The 15,416-nt window shown below is 32.9% G+C and overlaps 1 protein-coding gene across 3 annotated transcripts in view; it reads left to right on the top strand.

The window, feature by feature from the left end:
• The window catches only part of kn (EBF transcription factor knot), a 28,200-nt gene extending 13,416 nt beyond the window's left edge, over positions 1 to 14,784 (top strand). Inside the window, exons 3-8 of one of the 3 annotated variants that reach the window (XM_017906778.1) lie at positions 4,694 to 4,848; positions 5,020 to 5,146; positions 5,753 to 6,055; positions 10,134 to 10,376; positions 11,806 to 12,043; positions 14,393 to 14,784. In XM_017906778.1, coding sequence (XP_017762267.1) covers positions 4,694 to 4,848; positions 5,020 to 5,146; positions 5,753 to 6,055; positions 10,134 to 10,376; positions 11,806 to 11,936 — 959 coding nt within the window. In that variant the 3' untranslated portion in view covers positions 11,937 to 12,043; positions 14,393 to 14,784. Of the gene's footprint in view, positions 1 to 4,693; positions 4,849 to 5,019; positions 5,147 to 5,752; positions 6,056 to 10,133; positions 10,377 to 11,805; positions 12,044 to 14,378 lie in introns of all 3 variants that reach the window. The other 2 variants (XM_017906761.1, XM_017906770.1) reach the window with 2 other exon arrangements.
• Positions 14,785 to 15,416: the final 632 nt, after the last annotated feature.

Here is a 15,416-nt window from a genome sequence, read left to right as displayed (position 1 = left end):
ACATGTTCAGTTATATGTGCGACGATCGAAGTAAATGGGAAGCAAGATCGAATGATCATGCTCATTCTTCAAATAACAGTGCCATGAAATTTTTTAAATATAAGGTGATATACTGAATAAATTTTCTGTCTATCGAATTAATTTCAAATTAATTCACAATTTTATTTTGTTTCTATTTACAATCAACAGAAGAATAAATTTACTAAGAAGAGATTAAATTTAAAAACTGTATGATTTTAAAGTTAATAAGTATTTCTTGTTCATAGTAAGTGAAATTACCTCAAACATATGTCTCATTTCGTAATTTTCATAGTTATTTTATTTATACTTTATGGTAAATAATTTAAGTGCCACCTTATTTATTAACGCTAGATCTATTGATCTGTAATGCACATATAAATATAACATATATAGATAATAATAATTAAATATTAGATATAAATTTTACATTTATAAATATAATATATTTTAACCCTAGAACATCCCTCCATGTGACTGTACATTTACGATAGCTTGGGTCCGCAAAGACCCCAATATGGTGAGTGTAACAATTTTTATCGTCAACGCACCATATTAATTTATAAAATGAGCTTTTAGTATAATATTAAGAACTGAGAAAGAAATATTTTCGTATAAACTTCGTTTCAGTTTTATTTACAATTGCATCAGTTCTTAAACGATTAAGAAAATCACGAATCAATAAAGACTCGAAAAATATTTTAGAGTTAAACAAATTAAATATTAAATATTATAAAAATAAATAATAATCTTAGCTTGGGTCCGCAAAGACCCCGATATGGTGAATGTAACAATTTTTATCGTCAACGCACCATATTAATTTATAAAATGAGCTTTTAGTATAATATTAAGAACTGAGAAAGAAATATTTTCGTGTAAACTTCGTTTCAGTTTTATTTACAATTACATCAGTTCTTAAACGATTAAAAAAATCACGAATCAATAAGAACCCGAAAAAAGATAATATTAAATATTATAAAAATAAATAGTAATCTTCCTACCTCGATAAATTTCAATATTAATTTCGTCACAGCCAATTTCATATTATCAATAACTTACAAACAATACGTGATTTCGCAGCCATAATCATTTTCACCACTGCCATAGTTCATTTCCTATAAGTACCAAAGAAATCCGGTTTCAATGATCAAAGACCATCTTACCCAAAATACAAGAAATATTGTATTTCTGTTCCCTTTAATTCGGGTATTTTGCATATGCGTCAGCCATAATCGGCAAGCACGAATCGTTCGAATCCCTTAAACAAAGAGAAAGCAGTTTGATCATAAAACATGGGCTTAATGATGCCGTTGGCGGTGAAAGTGAAAGCAATTTCTTTCTGGAGAACTTCTCGAGTCTTTATCGGGGTGAACGAAGTTATCGCGCGATCTCACAGTGATCAGAGAGAATCGGGCCGAACGTGTCGGAGTACAACGACTCTTCGACTTTGGCCACGGTTTCGTGGTAAAGGAGGAGCTCGAGTAGAGGGAGTAGCAAGGGTAGCACCCCTTACCACTCGCTAGTGGCACGGGGGATTTTATTTATTCCGGGTTGGTACGCTTGTTCCGGCCTCCTCCACTGAATCCCTCTTTTCAACCCTCCTCCTCCTCCTCCTCCTCCTCCCGCTCTCTGCCTCTTCCTACTTTTCTACCCCACACCATCCCGCCCGACAATTCTCCAGCAGGGTGGTTGCCAACGTGGCCGACTCTGTTTAACGACTTTCTTGTACATTGAACGCAATAAATACCTGTGTCCCATTCAAGAATCTCCATTTACGTGGCAGTCGCTACTCTCTAACGGTGTGCTGTCCTCGAGTACTTAAATTATCCTCCAACTTTATGCAAAATGGCGGATATAAATATGCAAGGCACATAGAAATACTAACTTATACGTATACATATATATCTTTGACTAGTTATATTCATAGACGAAAATGCTCGAACGATTACGTTCGCCAAATTTAACAGCTGAAATATATTTGTTAAGTCGAACTGTTTGAAACGACTTAGAACATCTAAGAAAGGAAGACATATGCAGATTATATCAGTAAAATTAAACAGATAATTCGTAACATTGGAGATACGGGTCGTGGTGGCGCTAGTGAGTTAATGGAAAATCTGAAGACTGTCGTAGGCAACGAAAGATGAATAAATATAGTATCGAAACTTCTTATTTGTCAATTAATGATGCTTTTGGCTAATATTATACGTTATTTTCGAATATTTTTGTGACCAACTGATAGTACACGTTTGTAATAAATATATTCTAAATCCTGTACGTATCCTATATTAAATTATTTTCTAATTTTACTGATATAATCCCAAGACTTTCTTACTATACACGTGATTATCGTTTCAATTATTTCAACTTATGTCACTTATTGAAGACATTCGCCAAGGTTAACAGCTGAAATATATTTGTTAAATCGAAGTGTTTGAAAGGATATAGAACATGTGAGAAACAAAGATATCTGCAGATTATATCAGTAAAATTAAACAGATAATTCGGAACAGTGGAGATACTGGTCGTGGTGGCGCTAGTGAGTTAATGGAAAATCTCAAGACTGTCGTAGGCAACAAAAGATGAATAAATATAGTATCGAAACTTCTTATTTGTTAATTAATGATGCTTTTGGCTAATATTACATGTTATTTCCGAATATTTTTGTGACTAACTGATAGTACATGTTTCTAATAAATATATTCTAAATCCTGCACGTATCCTATATTGAATTATTTTCTAATTTTACTGATATAATCCCAAGACTTTCTTACTGTACACGTTATTATCGTTTCAATTATTTCAACTTATGTCACTTATTGAAGACAGTATCTGTAAACCTTCGAATGCCTTCACTTCAATAATTTTACATTTTTCAACCACTTTTAACAGGTCATAAGAATCAGTTGTTTCGGTGTTATTAAATCTTGAGGGAGGGAATTGTTTTGGAAAATGGGACAGTTTTAAGTCGTACACCGTGTCCACTACTGAGAAGTTTTGAAGCTTTTAAGATTTAGTGGCGTAAGCATTCGAGGTGGAAACTGTTTGAGCATCACTGGGAGCAATATACCATGATGTCAGCCACTCTGCCGTGGCTCCGCTCTGCCAGGGTTGGTACCGGGGGTGGCTTGGCTTCGCCGGGGTACAAAATGATATCATTGGGTTATAAATTCCAAGCAGAGACACCGGCGGCCCGATCGCCCCCCTTCCTTCTTGTTACAACCCTTCTCCGGCCACTCCGGCCCTCAGTCTCTTCCTCTGTCCGCTTTCTCCCCTTTCTCTTTCTCTTACTCTTTCTCCTTGCCACGCTGCCACGGGAAATATATCTACCACGCGGCCTCGACCGAATAAACAGAATATTCAGATAATTTTCCGTATCCCACCCCCTAACTAACTGTCTCGGCTTACTTCGCGCGATCGAGCAGGAATTCGCGTTATTTCTCAGCCCCCTCTCTTCTGCCACTTTTCCCCCTGTATACCATTCATTATTATATTCGTGATTTCATATATATTATAAGCCCAGTGCGTGTGAAGATTATTTACGTCCAATTTTCTACTTATGCTCTTTACGTATGTTTATGTCAGGGGTTGAATTATTTTTCAGGTCATTTTTCGTATATCCTAATTCAAAAGTATTTGTTATTCATTAAAATATTAAGGTAATGATAAAGGTGTCAGATATTAAGTTGGTTATGGAAAATGATATTAGGAATATATTTATATTGTTAAAATTATTTTATGAGGAAGGGTAGAATGAAATAAGGTGTTTAATATATTTTACTACTAGCAGAAAATCCTTGAACATAGTAATGTTAATTATATAAAACAGAAAAATTATAAAAGATTATTTTATCACAAGTGTAAGGCTACATATTTAGAACTATGTAAAATTTAGTAATATTATGTTTCTATCGCTACTATTGATATTTATTACAGAGGTAAATTAAAATTATGAAAAATTAATTATACAATAATACATAGTGCGCCAAATATGTTGAATAATTTTTATTTAAAAATTGCAAATAAAGTAGAGGAAACAATGCTTAAGATATTGCCCTTGTTATCAGAAAAAAGGGAAAAAAATTTTTATTTCATTTCATACAGGGAAGATGGAAATATTTTATTAAAGACTATAGTGATTCAAAGGAAAACGAGATTTAAAACTACGTAAAATTCAATAACATAAAATCTTTATTTATATTAACTAGGTAAAGCAATTATACGAGTTATTTTATTGAGTTTTACTAAATACTAACCTAACTTGAATTGTATATCTTATTTAAACTACACAGAAATGCAAAAAAAAAAAATAAATATTATGCGTTTCATAAAATTTATTTTAGGACAAATTAGGTACATAGAATGTTAATGCAGCTTAGTATAATTCTGTAATGCCACGGTACAAGCATGCAAATGTAAATTATCTAACCATACTATAATGTTAAGATATTAACACCGTGTACAATTTTAACTAATGTCTCTGAAAGGTGTAATTTAAAGCAAAATTGCCCTAGAATAACTTCAAATCTTGCAAAGTTACAATGACTTTAACAATATCATTTATATACATATATATTATTATTGGAGGATTGTAGATTATTTATTGAAAAAAATCGATACGTATATAAATGTTAATATATTTAATAATTAGTAAATTGTATGTTCGCATAATTAGGTCTCTACACACCTGTACCTCTCCAAACACCGTGCATAAAAGCGATATCACCAAACGAAGGATGGACTTCCGGTGGATCCACAGTGATAATCATTGGGGAGAACTTCTTTGATGGACTTCAAGTAGTTTTTGGATCTATGTTGGTTTGGAGCGAGGTATGTAATTTTACATTACAGAAAAATAATTGGAATCTTAGGAAACAAATTTATTCCTACGAATAAATAAAAAATTAAAATTCGTTGTTCAAAGCAATGTAAATATTGTACATATTTTGTGTAGTATATCTAGAGTATGGTGTTTTAAGTTCCTTTACTTTTTCTTTCCAGCTAATTACACCAAATGCGATCAGAGTACAAACTCCACCACGACAGATACCAGGCGTCGTTGAAGTCACGTTATCCTACAAAACAAAACAATTCTGTAAAGGAGCACCTGGTAGATTCGTTTATGTTTGTAAGTATAATAACTACATATTTTATTTTACTTTTCCATGAAAAATGCAACTCATTTTAGTCATAAAATTAAATAAATGCGATAAATTAGGTTAGATATGTTGCATCGTGTAATCTTGTAATCCATAAACTTTTACCTAAGTAATACTACTGTTAATCGAAATCTTTATCACTGAAAACTGTGATATAATGCAATTATTAAATAATTAAATAATTAAAATAATTCTGAACACACATCTTGTTCCACAATCAAGAAATAATTAATCCCTTGCATTGAAATGACACAAACTTAAACTCACAATGACTTTCCAATGTAAAAATACTTAATAGGTTACACGAATCGATGTAAATATTTTATAAAATTTGTGGCTATTGATAGATAACCAATTATTCTATTATAAAATCAGAAACATAAATTATTATATTACCTGCAGTTGCATTAATCAGAAATAAAAGAATTGAGTTGTATATCTAAATATGATTGTCTGTAAATAAATCCTGAATGAAAGAAATTGATATACAAAAAATGAAAAGAAAAGTAGAAACACTAATGTAAGAAAATGTATACATATGTTATAACTAAAACGGAATTTCACAAATTTTTCAGCACTGAGTGAGCCGACGATCGACTACGGCTTCCAAAGGTTACAGAAACTTATTCCTCGACATCCCGGTGACCCAGAAAAATTACCAAAAGAAGTGATATTGAAAAGAGCAGCGGATCTCGCGGAAGCGTTATACAGTATGCCCAGAAGCGGAAACGCTGGAATTACTGGAGCACCCAGGAGTCCCGGATCCGGCCACCCACCTGCACCCCCGACCTCTAGTTCGGCAACAGCGTTCAACTCGTATACAGGACAGTTAGCTGTGACGGTACAGGAAAATGGTAGCGCGGCGAAATGGACAGACGGTAAGTATTAAACTGATATTCTATAAGCCACACGATAACACAGTCATTATTACAATTAGAAACGCGAAACGATCGCGCTGGGAGATACCGTGTCACGCTAATTACAAATAACGTCTATTGCGGAAGTCAACGCTGTTCCGAACACGTAGCCAACCACGCGTTCAAAGTGAACGAACTTTTTAATAAATATAATGATTTATTGCATCGTCGCATGCCACGAATGCGATTCTCATTTATTTTATTGCACAGCCGTCGGTGTAATGTAGTAAATGGCTTGTACGTAAAGCCAGTAGAGCAGCATTCCCGTGTTGCGAATCTAACGCTGCTTGTCGAATATACGAATAACTTTGGCAAACAATTCGTTCTATTTTTGTGTAAGTACAGAATGATCGAATTTTGGGTCATCGATAAAATTTTGTGTCGCCAGACTTGAAATGATTTTATATCTTCGAAACATTGTATTATAAAGTTATACTTGGAATATGGATGTTTTAAGTTGTCAGAATGGTATGATAATTATTAATGATAATTATGATAATTGTTATTGTCAAGTATTTTTATTATGATATTAATTCTTATAGAAAATTATATTATTATAGGAAATTTTCTTTTAGACAGGTAATAATATGAGAAACCTTTTTCCAAATTGAGTCAGAGTTATTAGTTCATTAACAAAATAGTGATGTTTCAAATGAAAGAGATTGTTAAAGATGCAACTATTATCATAATTTGTGCTTAGAGCATAATATTTGCACAATCTTTCCAAATTCTACAAAAATATTTTACAGCTTTATTTTCTATACTTGGAATATGGATATTTTAAGTTGTCAGAATGGTATGATAATTATTAGTGGCAATTATAATAATTGTTATTATCAAGTATTTTTGTTATGATATTAATTCTTGTAAGAAATGCAGGAAATTTTCTTTTAGACAGGTAGTAATATGAGAAATCTTTTTCCAAATTGAGTCAGAGTTATGAATTGATTAACAAAAGAATGATGTTTCAAATGAAAGAGATTGTTAAAGATGCAATTATTATCATAATTTGTGCTACAGATTAATTCTGAATTATACAAGAATCTTTGCAAAAGTTTAAAATTAAAGTGATTACAACTTCAAGACAAGCATATTGTAAATTACTAAAATAAGGTACAAACAGCTTGGAGCATAATATTTGCACAATCTTTCCAAATTCTACAAAAATATTTCACAGCTTTATTTTCTAAACTTGGAATCGTTTATTAGTAATAAATAAATATTATTCTTTAAAACTTGTGTATTGAATAACTGTTTTAATTAATTCATAAGATTTCCAATCCTCCTGTGATCAACGTTAAAACAAATATTAATTTTGTTTCGTGGCATATATGTATAAAAATAATATAAAGATAAAATATCTATCGTTAATTTTATTCTTTAGAAATAAATAACAGTATTTAAAATTATTTAAAATTTCAGGATATTTTAAGCTGTTTCTTAAATATATTAACTTGAAGCTTCGCCTAAAAAATTATTTATATCTATTACATAACTTATAGTTGCAATTACCAAACATATATTTTTCCATAGACTTATAATAATTTAAGAAGATCTGATGCTGTCATACAAGAATATTTGTGTTTCATATTTTCATCCAGCTGTAATTATAAGCTACGAGGAAACACATACAAAACAATTCCTCGTAATTTTTGACAAAAAGAATTTACGAATTCGTCTGATATAACAAGCAACAAATTAAAAACTATTAAAAATTCAGGACATTTGAAGTCTTTTTAAGTTTTTTAAATATATTAAATATAGTACTGTGATACTAAATATAGGACAACATATTAATATTAAATATAGTACTATAGTACTAATGAACGTATTTATTATCGCACTGTGTTAATCCCTTATACTATAACGAATCTAACTCGTTATGGATTTTTCATTCCAAACCATAGGAAAACAAGATGCACACACCATGCAACTAAAATTATATTTTACATGTTTTAACACGTATGAAGTTTGTTCAAACCGTAAATATATTCACAATTTCATTCTGAGCGAAATAAATATATAAAACTTAATTAAAATTAAATGCTTTTCCAATCTACAGTGTTTCATAATTCAATCCTATTACAAGGGGTTAAGGTCCAACAATTTGTAATATCCATTAGGTAATTCTGGTAGAATTTATTTCCCTAAAAACAAATCCGTAATCAAAATTGCTCTATCGCCCTCGGTTTTCGAAAATTGTAAATTTTTCTAAAAACGTACGATTTTTTACTGTAATGAAATATTATATAGAAAGTAAGAACGTTAAGAGGTTCGTTGTTATTTCATAAATTAGCTGAGAGCATCCAGAGTTTATCAATATTCATAATTATAATTATTTGTGTTTCTGAATAACTATAATTCGTCATCAAAATTTCAAAATAATCCGCTGAGCGCACTTTCTACGCACTATCCTTGCAATTTTACGAAAAGTTCTTTATCTGGTACGAATTTTCTGCACAGTATCGTATTCTGTAGATTTTTCTGAGGAAGAGTCACATTTTCATGGATTTTCATGGAACAGAATTATCGAAACAGTTTTCAATTCGATTAGATCGAGAAAATATTCATCGTTAACATGCATACTGTGTTTTACTGCCACGTAATTGTTACTGGATTAGTTTGCAACGGCGAAAAATAAGAATAACTATGCCTGTATACGAGATACTATCCGTAGAGAAGGTATACCGCAAGAGAAGTGACACGTATTTCGAATTTGAGAAGAACTGATTTTATTTAGGTTTTAGGATGTTTATGTAGGATCGCGTTGGGTGAATTGGCTAAAATAGTGTTGTTTGCTTCTTGACAGAATGAAATAAGCTAATACATAGAGTATTGGCTAAGAGAGATTCGCTGTGACTTTGACTTTTTACTCACATACTGACACACTCTTAGAGACCAGCTTAAAAACTGTTAAATACTCCTGGAGACTGACTCGCCCGCGCCCTTGCACCCTTATTTAAGCCATTCATTCTGTCCTCGTCCATACCCAGGCTTTCCTTCCAATCTCCTTTCCCACGCAACCTCGGTGGGCCAGGTATTAGGCTGTCCCATAAGTTTCTTCCTTTCTTTTTGGTGCGAAATCAATAGACGATATTTGTTGTTCAAGGTTGATTTGCTGTGTTATACATGAACCGTTTTGCTCTATTACCTTCTTCCATCTCTCAGGAAGCCTCATTATGCCCTCTTTCCAAAATCGTTGAGACTTACTTGCAAAATTGACGAGGTCCGTATCCGTCGTTGCTGGGCGGCCGCTGCGGTCTTCATCTTTCGAATCAAAATTGCCAGCTCTAAATTTCTTAAACCAATTGCGGACGGTTCTAATAGTCGTAGTACCACTCCCATAAACGGTGCAAATCTCGTCTGCAGTGTCCTTTGCACTGCTACCATTTTTAAAGCAATGAAGAATAACATGCCGCAAATGCTTCTTTCGGCTATCCATATCGAACGGCGTAGAAAAAGATTTTAAAAGAGACTTTGTCACCAACGAAACGTACTTTGAAAGAGCTGTGAGAGGACTGAAATCGATGCCATAAACGGACAATAGATAAGTCTGCATGTTAATGAACATAGCAGGCTCGAGGACATACATAGCGTGGCGCGGAAAATACTTATGGGACACCCTAATACTTCAACCAATCTGGACGCATCCCTGAACTTTCACTCGACTCTACTATAGATATTCTTTGCAGTCGATCCTCTTGCACACAGTCACTTTCGTTCTAAGTCCAGACACACTTGACATTCTTTCAGGGCCGTACTTGTTCCAATCCCACATCTATTATCTTAAATTCTGCTCAAACTCATAATAATTCAAGAAAATTCGACGCCAGCGTACACGAATATCCGTGTTCCATCAGCTAGGCCACATTGAACGACGTCGTGACCTAGGTTACTCTTTGATTCCAGCTCTTCTCGCTTTTTCCCACGTATACTCGACTCACAATCTCTTCCTCGTTGCGGCGCAGTAGGCAAGACGCTACGAACAGAATGATGAAATACTGACAAGTTCGTCTGACGGGCAGGTTTCTATTTCTAGACGGTAGTTCCGTGACGACAGGAGCTGGTGCTGGAGGCGGAGGCGGCGGTGGTGGTAGCGTCGGAGGAAGCGTCGGTGGTAGCGCCGACGCCTATAGGCAAAGCAGCAGCGCGAGTCCACGCGGGGTCGTAACCGGCGGTGGTTATTGCGGAAGTTCGGCTAGTACACCTCACAGTCACAGTACAAACGGAAGTTACTCGGTAGCCAACCCGTACACCGGTAGCCCAACTCTTTATACATCGCGTAAGTATATCCTTTTACTCTTACCGACCTTATCTATCTACTTTCCGATCTTAGCAACCTGGTCCGATTGGCTCTGCTTCGCCATTTTGACTTTTGCCGTTCATTGACACGTCGAAATGTATCGATATTCGCGATTTCGATTAGAGTTCTCGCGTAATTTCGTTTTCTACTGTTGCTATCGTTGTTACGATGAATTACCTGGTATCTGATATTGTAAATAACAGTATTAATTTTGTATTTGGTACCGTGTTAATAATTACAGTTACCGATAGTGTATAGTGTATAATGTATAATTCTTTTCGTTTATTTAATTTTTGGATTTAATGTATTTTCTTAACGTTAGTCTTAGGTGAAATCAAATTTCATCGTGTTGAATTTAATTGAACAATATCTAAAATTATAGATATCTCCTTTGTTCAGTTTTAAAAATATTGGCAATCAATGTTAGTAATATTGGGGAAAAAATTCTTTTCATTTTTGTATTAGTGGACTTATAGGGTCCAAACATATTTTCTTACTGTAATTAAATTTTATACATAATTTAATTTTATGATATCTTAATTTGTGTCCCCTTTTGTTTTAATTTTCTATTCCCTTCTGTTATAAAATTTTTGAAATTTTTGAATATCGGAAATTATAGGTATCCCCTTTGTTCGGTTTTAAAAATATTGGCAACGAATGTTAGTAATATTGGGGAAAAAATTCTTATTTTTGTCTTTATAGGATCCAACCACATTAATTAAATTTTATACATAATTTAATTTAATAATACCTTAATTTGTGTCCTGTTTTGTTTTAATTTTCTATTCCGTCCTGTTGTAAAATTTTTGATTGTAATCTTCAGAAATAATATATTATTTTTGATACCATGTTAACAATAAATATTAACGATAGTGACAATTCTTTTTATTTATGTCCTTATTAGATTTGAACAAATTTCCCCCATTTTAATCCCAGATCTGCTTAAATTTTATATTTAATTTAATTTAACCTCGTTTTTATTTTATCATCTAATTTTATCACAAAATTAAAATACGTAATCTTCCAAGATAATAAATTATTCCAATTGACTAAGTCGAAGGAATAATTTATTATCACAATCCATACACAATGATTCATAAACAACCCCGTGATCTTAGAAAATAATTCTACTTTGTATTCACAAGTATCGCCATAGCAAACAGATGAACAATTATTTTTGGAAAAGCATGAAACGCGTTCGAATTAAATTCTTTCCTTCCACACGAGCAAGAACGATCGAGCAGAAAGAAATCGTGAATCTTCGATGCATTTCGGCTTGTAATTTAGCATGCATGAGGAATGCAAATTCGTGTTCACGTGGAATCGTAGCACGCATGCGCTTGCATACGTTTAGTGGTATTCTGGCGCACGCACTTATGATTTTCCCTTATGTGAATTTTCGTTTTAGCGCACGAACAGTATGGCATTTTCTATACGTCCGGGGACGGGAGTGCGTTCGCCCCCGTAGTACGACCACCGACCACCTCAGTCCCACTGCACTGGTCCACACAGCACCACCTCGCCACAGCCGCCCAGTAACCGCTAACCGTCCACCATCACAACCACCATCATCACCACCACAACCACCCTATGCACTGCGATTAAAGAATTATGAGAAACATGCACGAGAGACGAGACTCGAGGATGTATGTACACACACGTTCATTTATGAATTGTTGATAATCCCCCCTCCTGTCCTTGATTTTTGTTAATTCGATACCACGTCGCAATTATCGACGTCTTGCTACTACCATTGGATATACTAGATTCGAAACACAGTCGATTTATTATTTTAAATCGGTTAGATCACGTTAATTTGCTTCCCTTCGACGAAATTTATTTATTACAATTTTTATGGGATCTTTTGAATATTTAATTACCATGCATTTATGCTTTGTTTTTCTAGGAAAGAATATATATTTTTTTAAATTGGTGTTTGTTAAATTTTAGATCGTTTAATGTATTTTTATTTTGGTATATTTTGTGAATATTGTTAAAGAAGAGGTATTTTGAGAGTTTATTGACCCCTTGATATGTAATGCATATTCTTTCTAAGCAATTGGTAATTGGGGAAGAATTATTAATTTGTGACAAATGTAAAATGCTAAGACAAATCTGTTATGTAAAACATAGTGCATATTTATGATAAATTCAGGTGGCAGGACACATTAATGATGCCTGTATGAGATAAGAGAATAAATAGTATTGAGAAATCAAGTAATATTAAAAACATTTTATATATTTCTCTCCTTATGGTTATTAAAATAAAGATTTACATGGAACATTCAAAAATTGTTTGAATAGTACATTATACAATAGAAAGAACACCCCTTAATAAACGTATTATGAACCTACATTTTACTTTTTAATTATTTAATAATTTATGTTTCAGTTTCACAATTTAAAAATATTTTATACTTTTCCTTATAAAAAGATTAATTTATTGCAATGAACCTACATATTATTTTTTAATTATTTAATAATTTCTGTTTCAGTTTCACAATATGAAAATATTTTATACTTTTCCTTATACAAGGATTAATTTATTGTTAATGATATCAAGTCAATACAAGTGAAATGTTAATGCAAGTGAAATTTGTATAATTTGTTCTAATATATTAAAAATTTGTAATATTTTGCAACTGATGGTTATGTACTTAGTGGATGAATTATAGGGAATAATATTGAATTATTAATAATATTTCTATAATATTTCTATAACAGTACCCTTACAAGAGGAACGTTGTAATATCGTTTATTGCCACCGATTGTTAAGAGCTTCTTAGCCAACAAGATCGTTAGCGTCGTTAGAGTGGTCGTTTTGTTGGCACGTGTCTGAACGACGTTTCGAATACAATCCTTCATCTTGTAATGTACCCCAATCATCGATATGAAACTACCCCAATTCATCGAAATCCCTACAATACATAAACTAAATTGAATTACTTTGTACGAATATGCATGAATCGAATATTCAGTTACATTATTGTCTAATTATTTTCTATGTATTCCAATTGCCTTGAATTTATCAAAAATTATTTGTTCATATGTAAAACCTACATACGTGGACAAAGAAATTATGCAATTGACTCGTTATAACTTAATTTGTTCAATTTGTGAGCTGGGGATTCGAGAAAACTTTTGTTATTACAATTTTGTAGAATACTTTCTCTGTTAATTGAAGAGTTCATATCAAAATTTAGCCAATTTTATTGACGTTTTAGAAAATGTATCTTCTTTTATAATACTGATTGCACAATGTGTTAATTACTATTAGCCCTTTGACTGCCACGCAGGAATCACATGTTTCGCTCAGGACGCCACGGGGGTGTACCCCAGATAGATGCAAGATTTGTTTCAATATTTTTGCGACCGACGTTCTGACAAAAATTTTTAATTGTTCAATGCGGAACTTTTTAGTTCAAAGTATCTTCTAATTAGCGGTTATATTCAAAATTCACTAACTGTCAATTTTCATTCAACTTTTACAATTGCAGTTTTACAAGTAATTCAAGCGCTCTGGTCACCAATGACCACCATGGCGCCACAGGAAAAGCCATGATCGGTTATGTATGACCAACGTGGCAGTCAAAGTGTTAATTTACACATTATTAATTAATTACAATCATTTACACATTAATATTATCTATAAATTACTATTATTGCATTATTATCCAAAAACTTAAAAAATTTATAAGATTCGTGTTTTATATAGTCTTTTCAAATATATTGTATGAATCATATTATTTACAGTTTTGTATTATTTAATATTTAATATTATATTTATACATTTATATATATATTTATAAATTTATGATTATTATTACTAATTTTTATTAGAAAATAGAAGTACCAAAATTCGAGATGCACATTTTATCAACACCATGGATATATTGAAAAATAATTTTCTCGAATCGCTAATTCAGAAATTACTTTTTAAGCGATAAATTATAGCGAATGTCACTAACATATAACCGACAGTGGGTATGTTGCAGGACTAGGAGAGGTGGTCGGTTCACCGTTCAACATAAACCCATTTATGTTGCCCACCTGCAGCCAAGGATACTCGAGCGCCACCAGTCCGTTGCTCTCGTCGAACGGCAAATAGTGTTACGAGATGTAAGCTCCGGCGAAAATATCGAGGGGCTATGTGTTCACGGAAGCGAAATCCATCGATGCGGAGGATTTCAACGAATTCTGATATTCCAATAATCATCGTATTCGCGATTGACAATCGCTTTCATGAATCGAAATCGCTCCTCTCGATTCACCATTTTACTTTTTCCCTAGTTGCCGCGTAAAGGAAGAAGGAACGACCGCAGTGAAGCGTCTGCGCACGATTTTCGTCGGAGCCGAGCGATGAATTCTGTTTGCGAGAGTATATCGAAACCAGTGCAAAAATTAACAACGTTTTATCATTAGGAATGATCGAATAAGTTAAGGAATGATACATATCGAAGCACATAGGGGTGTTTTCTTCATCTATTGACGTGGTCGTTCGGTTCTCACGCGTGTGTACAATTTTCAATAGTCCCAATTGACTATACATATTCACTTTACTATAATAAAACGATCATTTTATTTACTATTTTTATTTACATATTTATCTTTCATCAGAAATGCATGCTATCTAGCATAACAATCTTTAACTTATTTTTAAAGCTAAGCACAGATTCACTTTTATTGTTGCTATAATTAAATACGAAATTAATTATCAATTTTTAAAATTCTTAATTTTATCAAACGAATTACCTTTATTATATTTCCAATTTTATTTTTCATTTATTTCGTCCACGAAGGAAGGCTAATTGTTCAAATTGCTGTTATCACGGGATGTGAAATGGAATGGCAATTGTAATAATTCAATAGTATCCTTGAGAAGCAACCGAACGACTACTCTCTTTTCGTGTCACCGATATCGCTATTTTTAATCTAGCAATCCCGATACGAAAAGACCATTCTTATCGATAGAGTCGAGTACCTCCTTTGCCCTGCGTCTCCTCTCGTATACGAAATCAT

Source organism: Eufriesea mexicana, unplaced genomic scaffold (assembly GCF_001483705.2).
Source record: "Eufriesea mexicana isolate 0111107269 unplaced genomic scaffold, ASM148370v2 scaffold4744748804, whole genome shotgun sequence".
Lineage (NCBI taxonomy): Eukaryota > Metazoa > Arthropoda > Insecta > Hymenoptera > Apidae > Eufriesea > Eufriesea mexicana.
The sequence above is the reverse complement of the archived record's forward strand: the minus strand, read 5'-3'. Positions and strand labels throughout refer to the sequence as shown.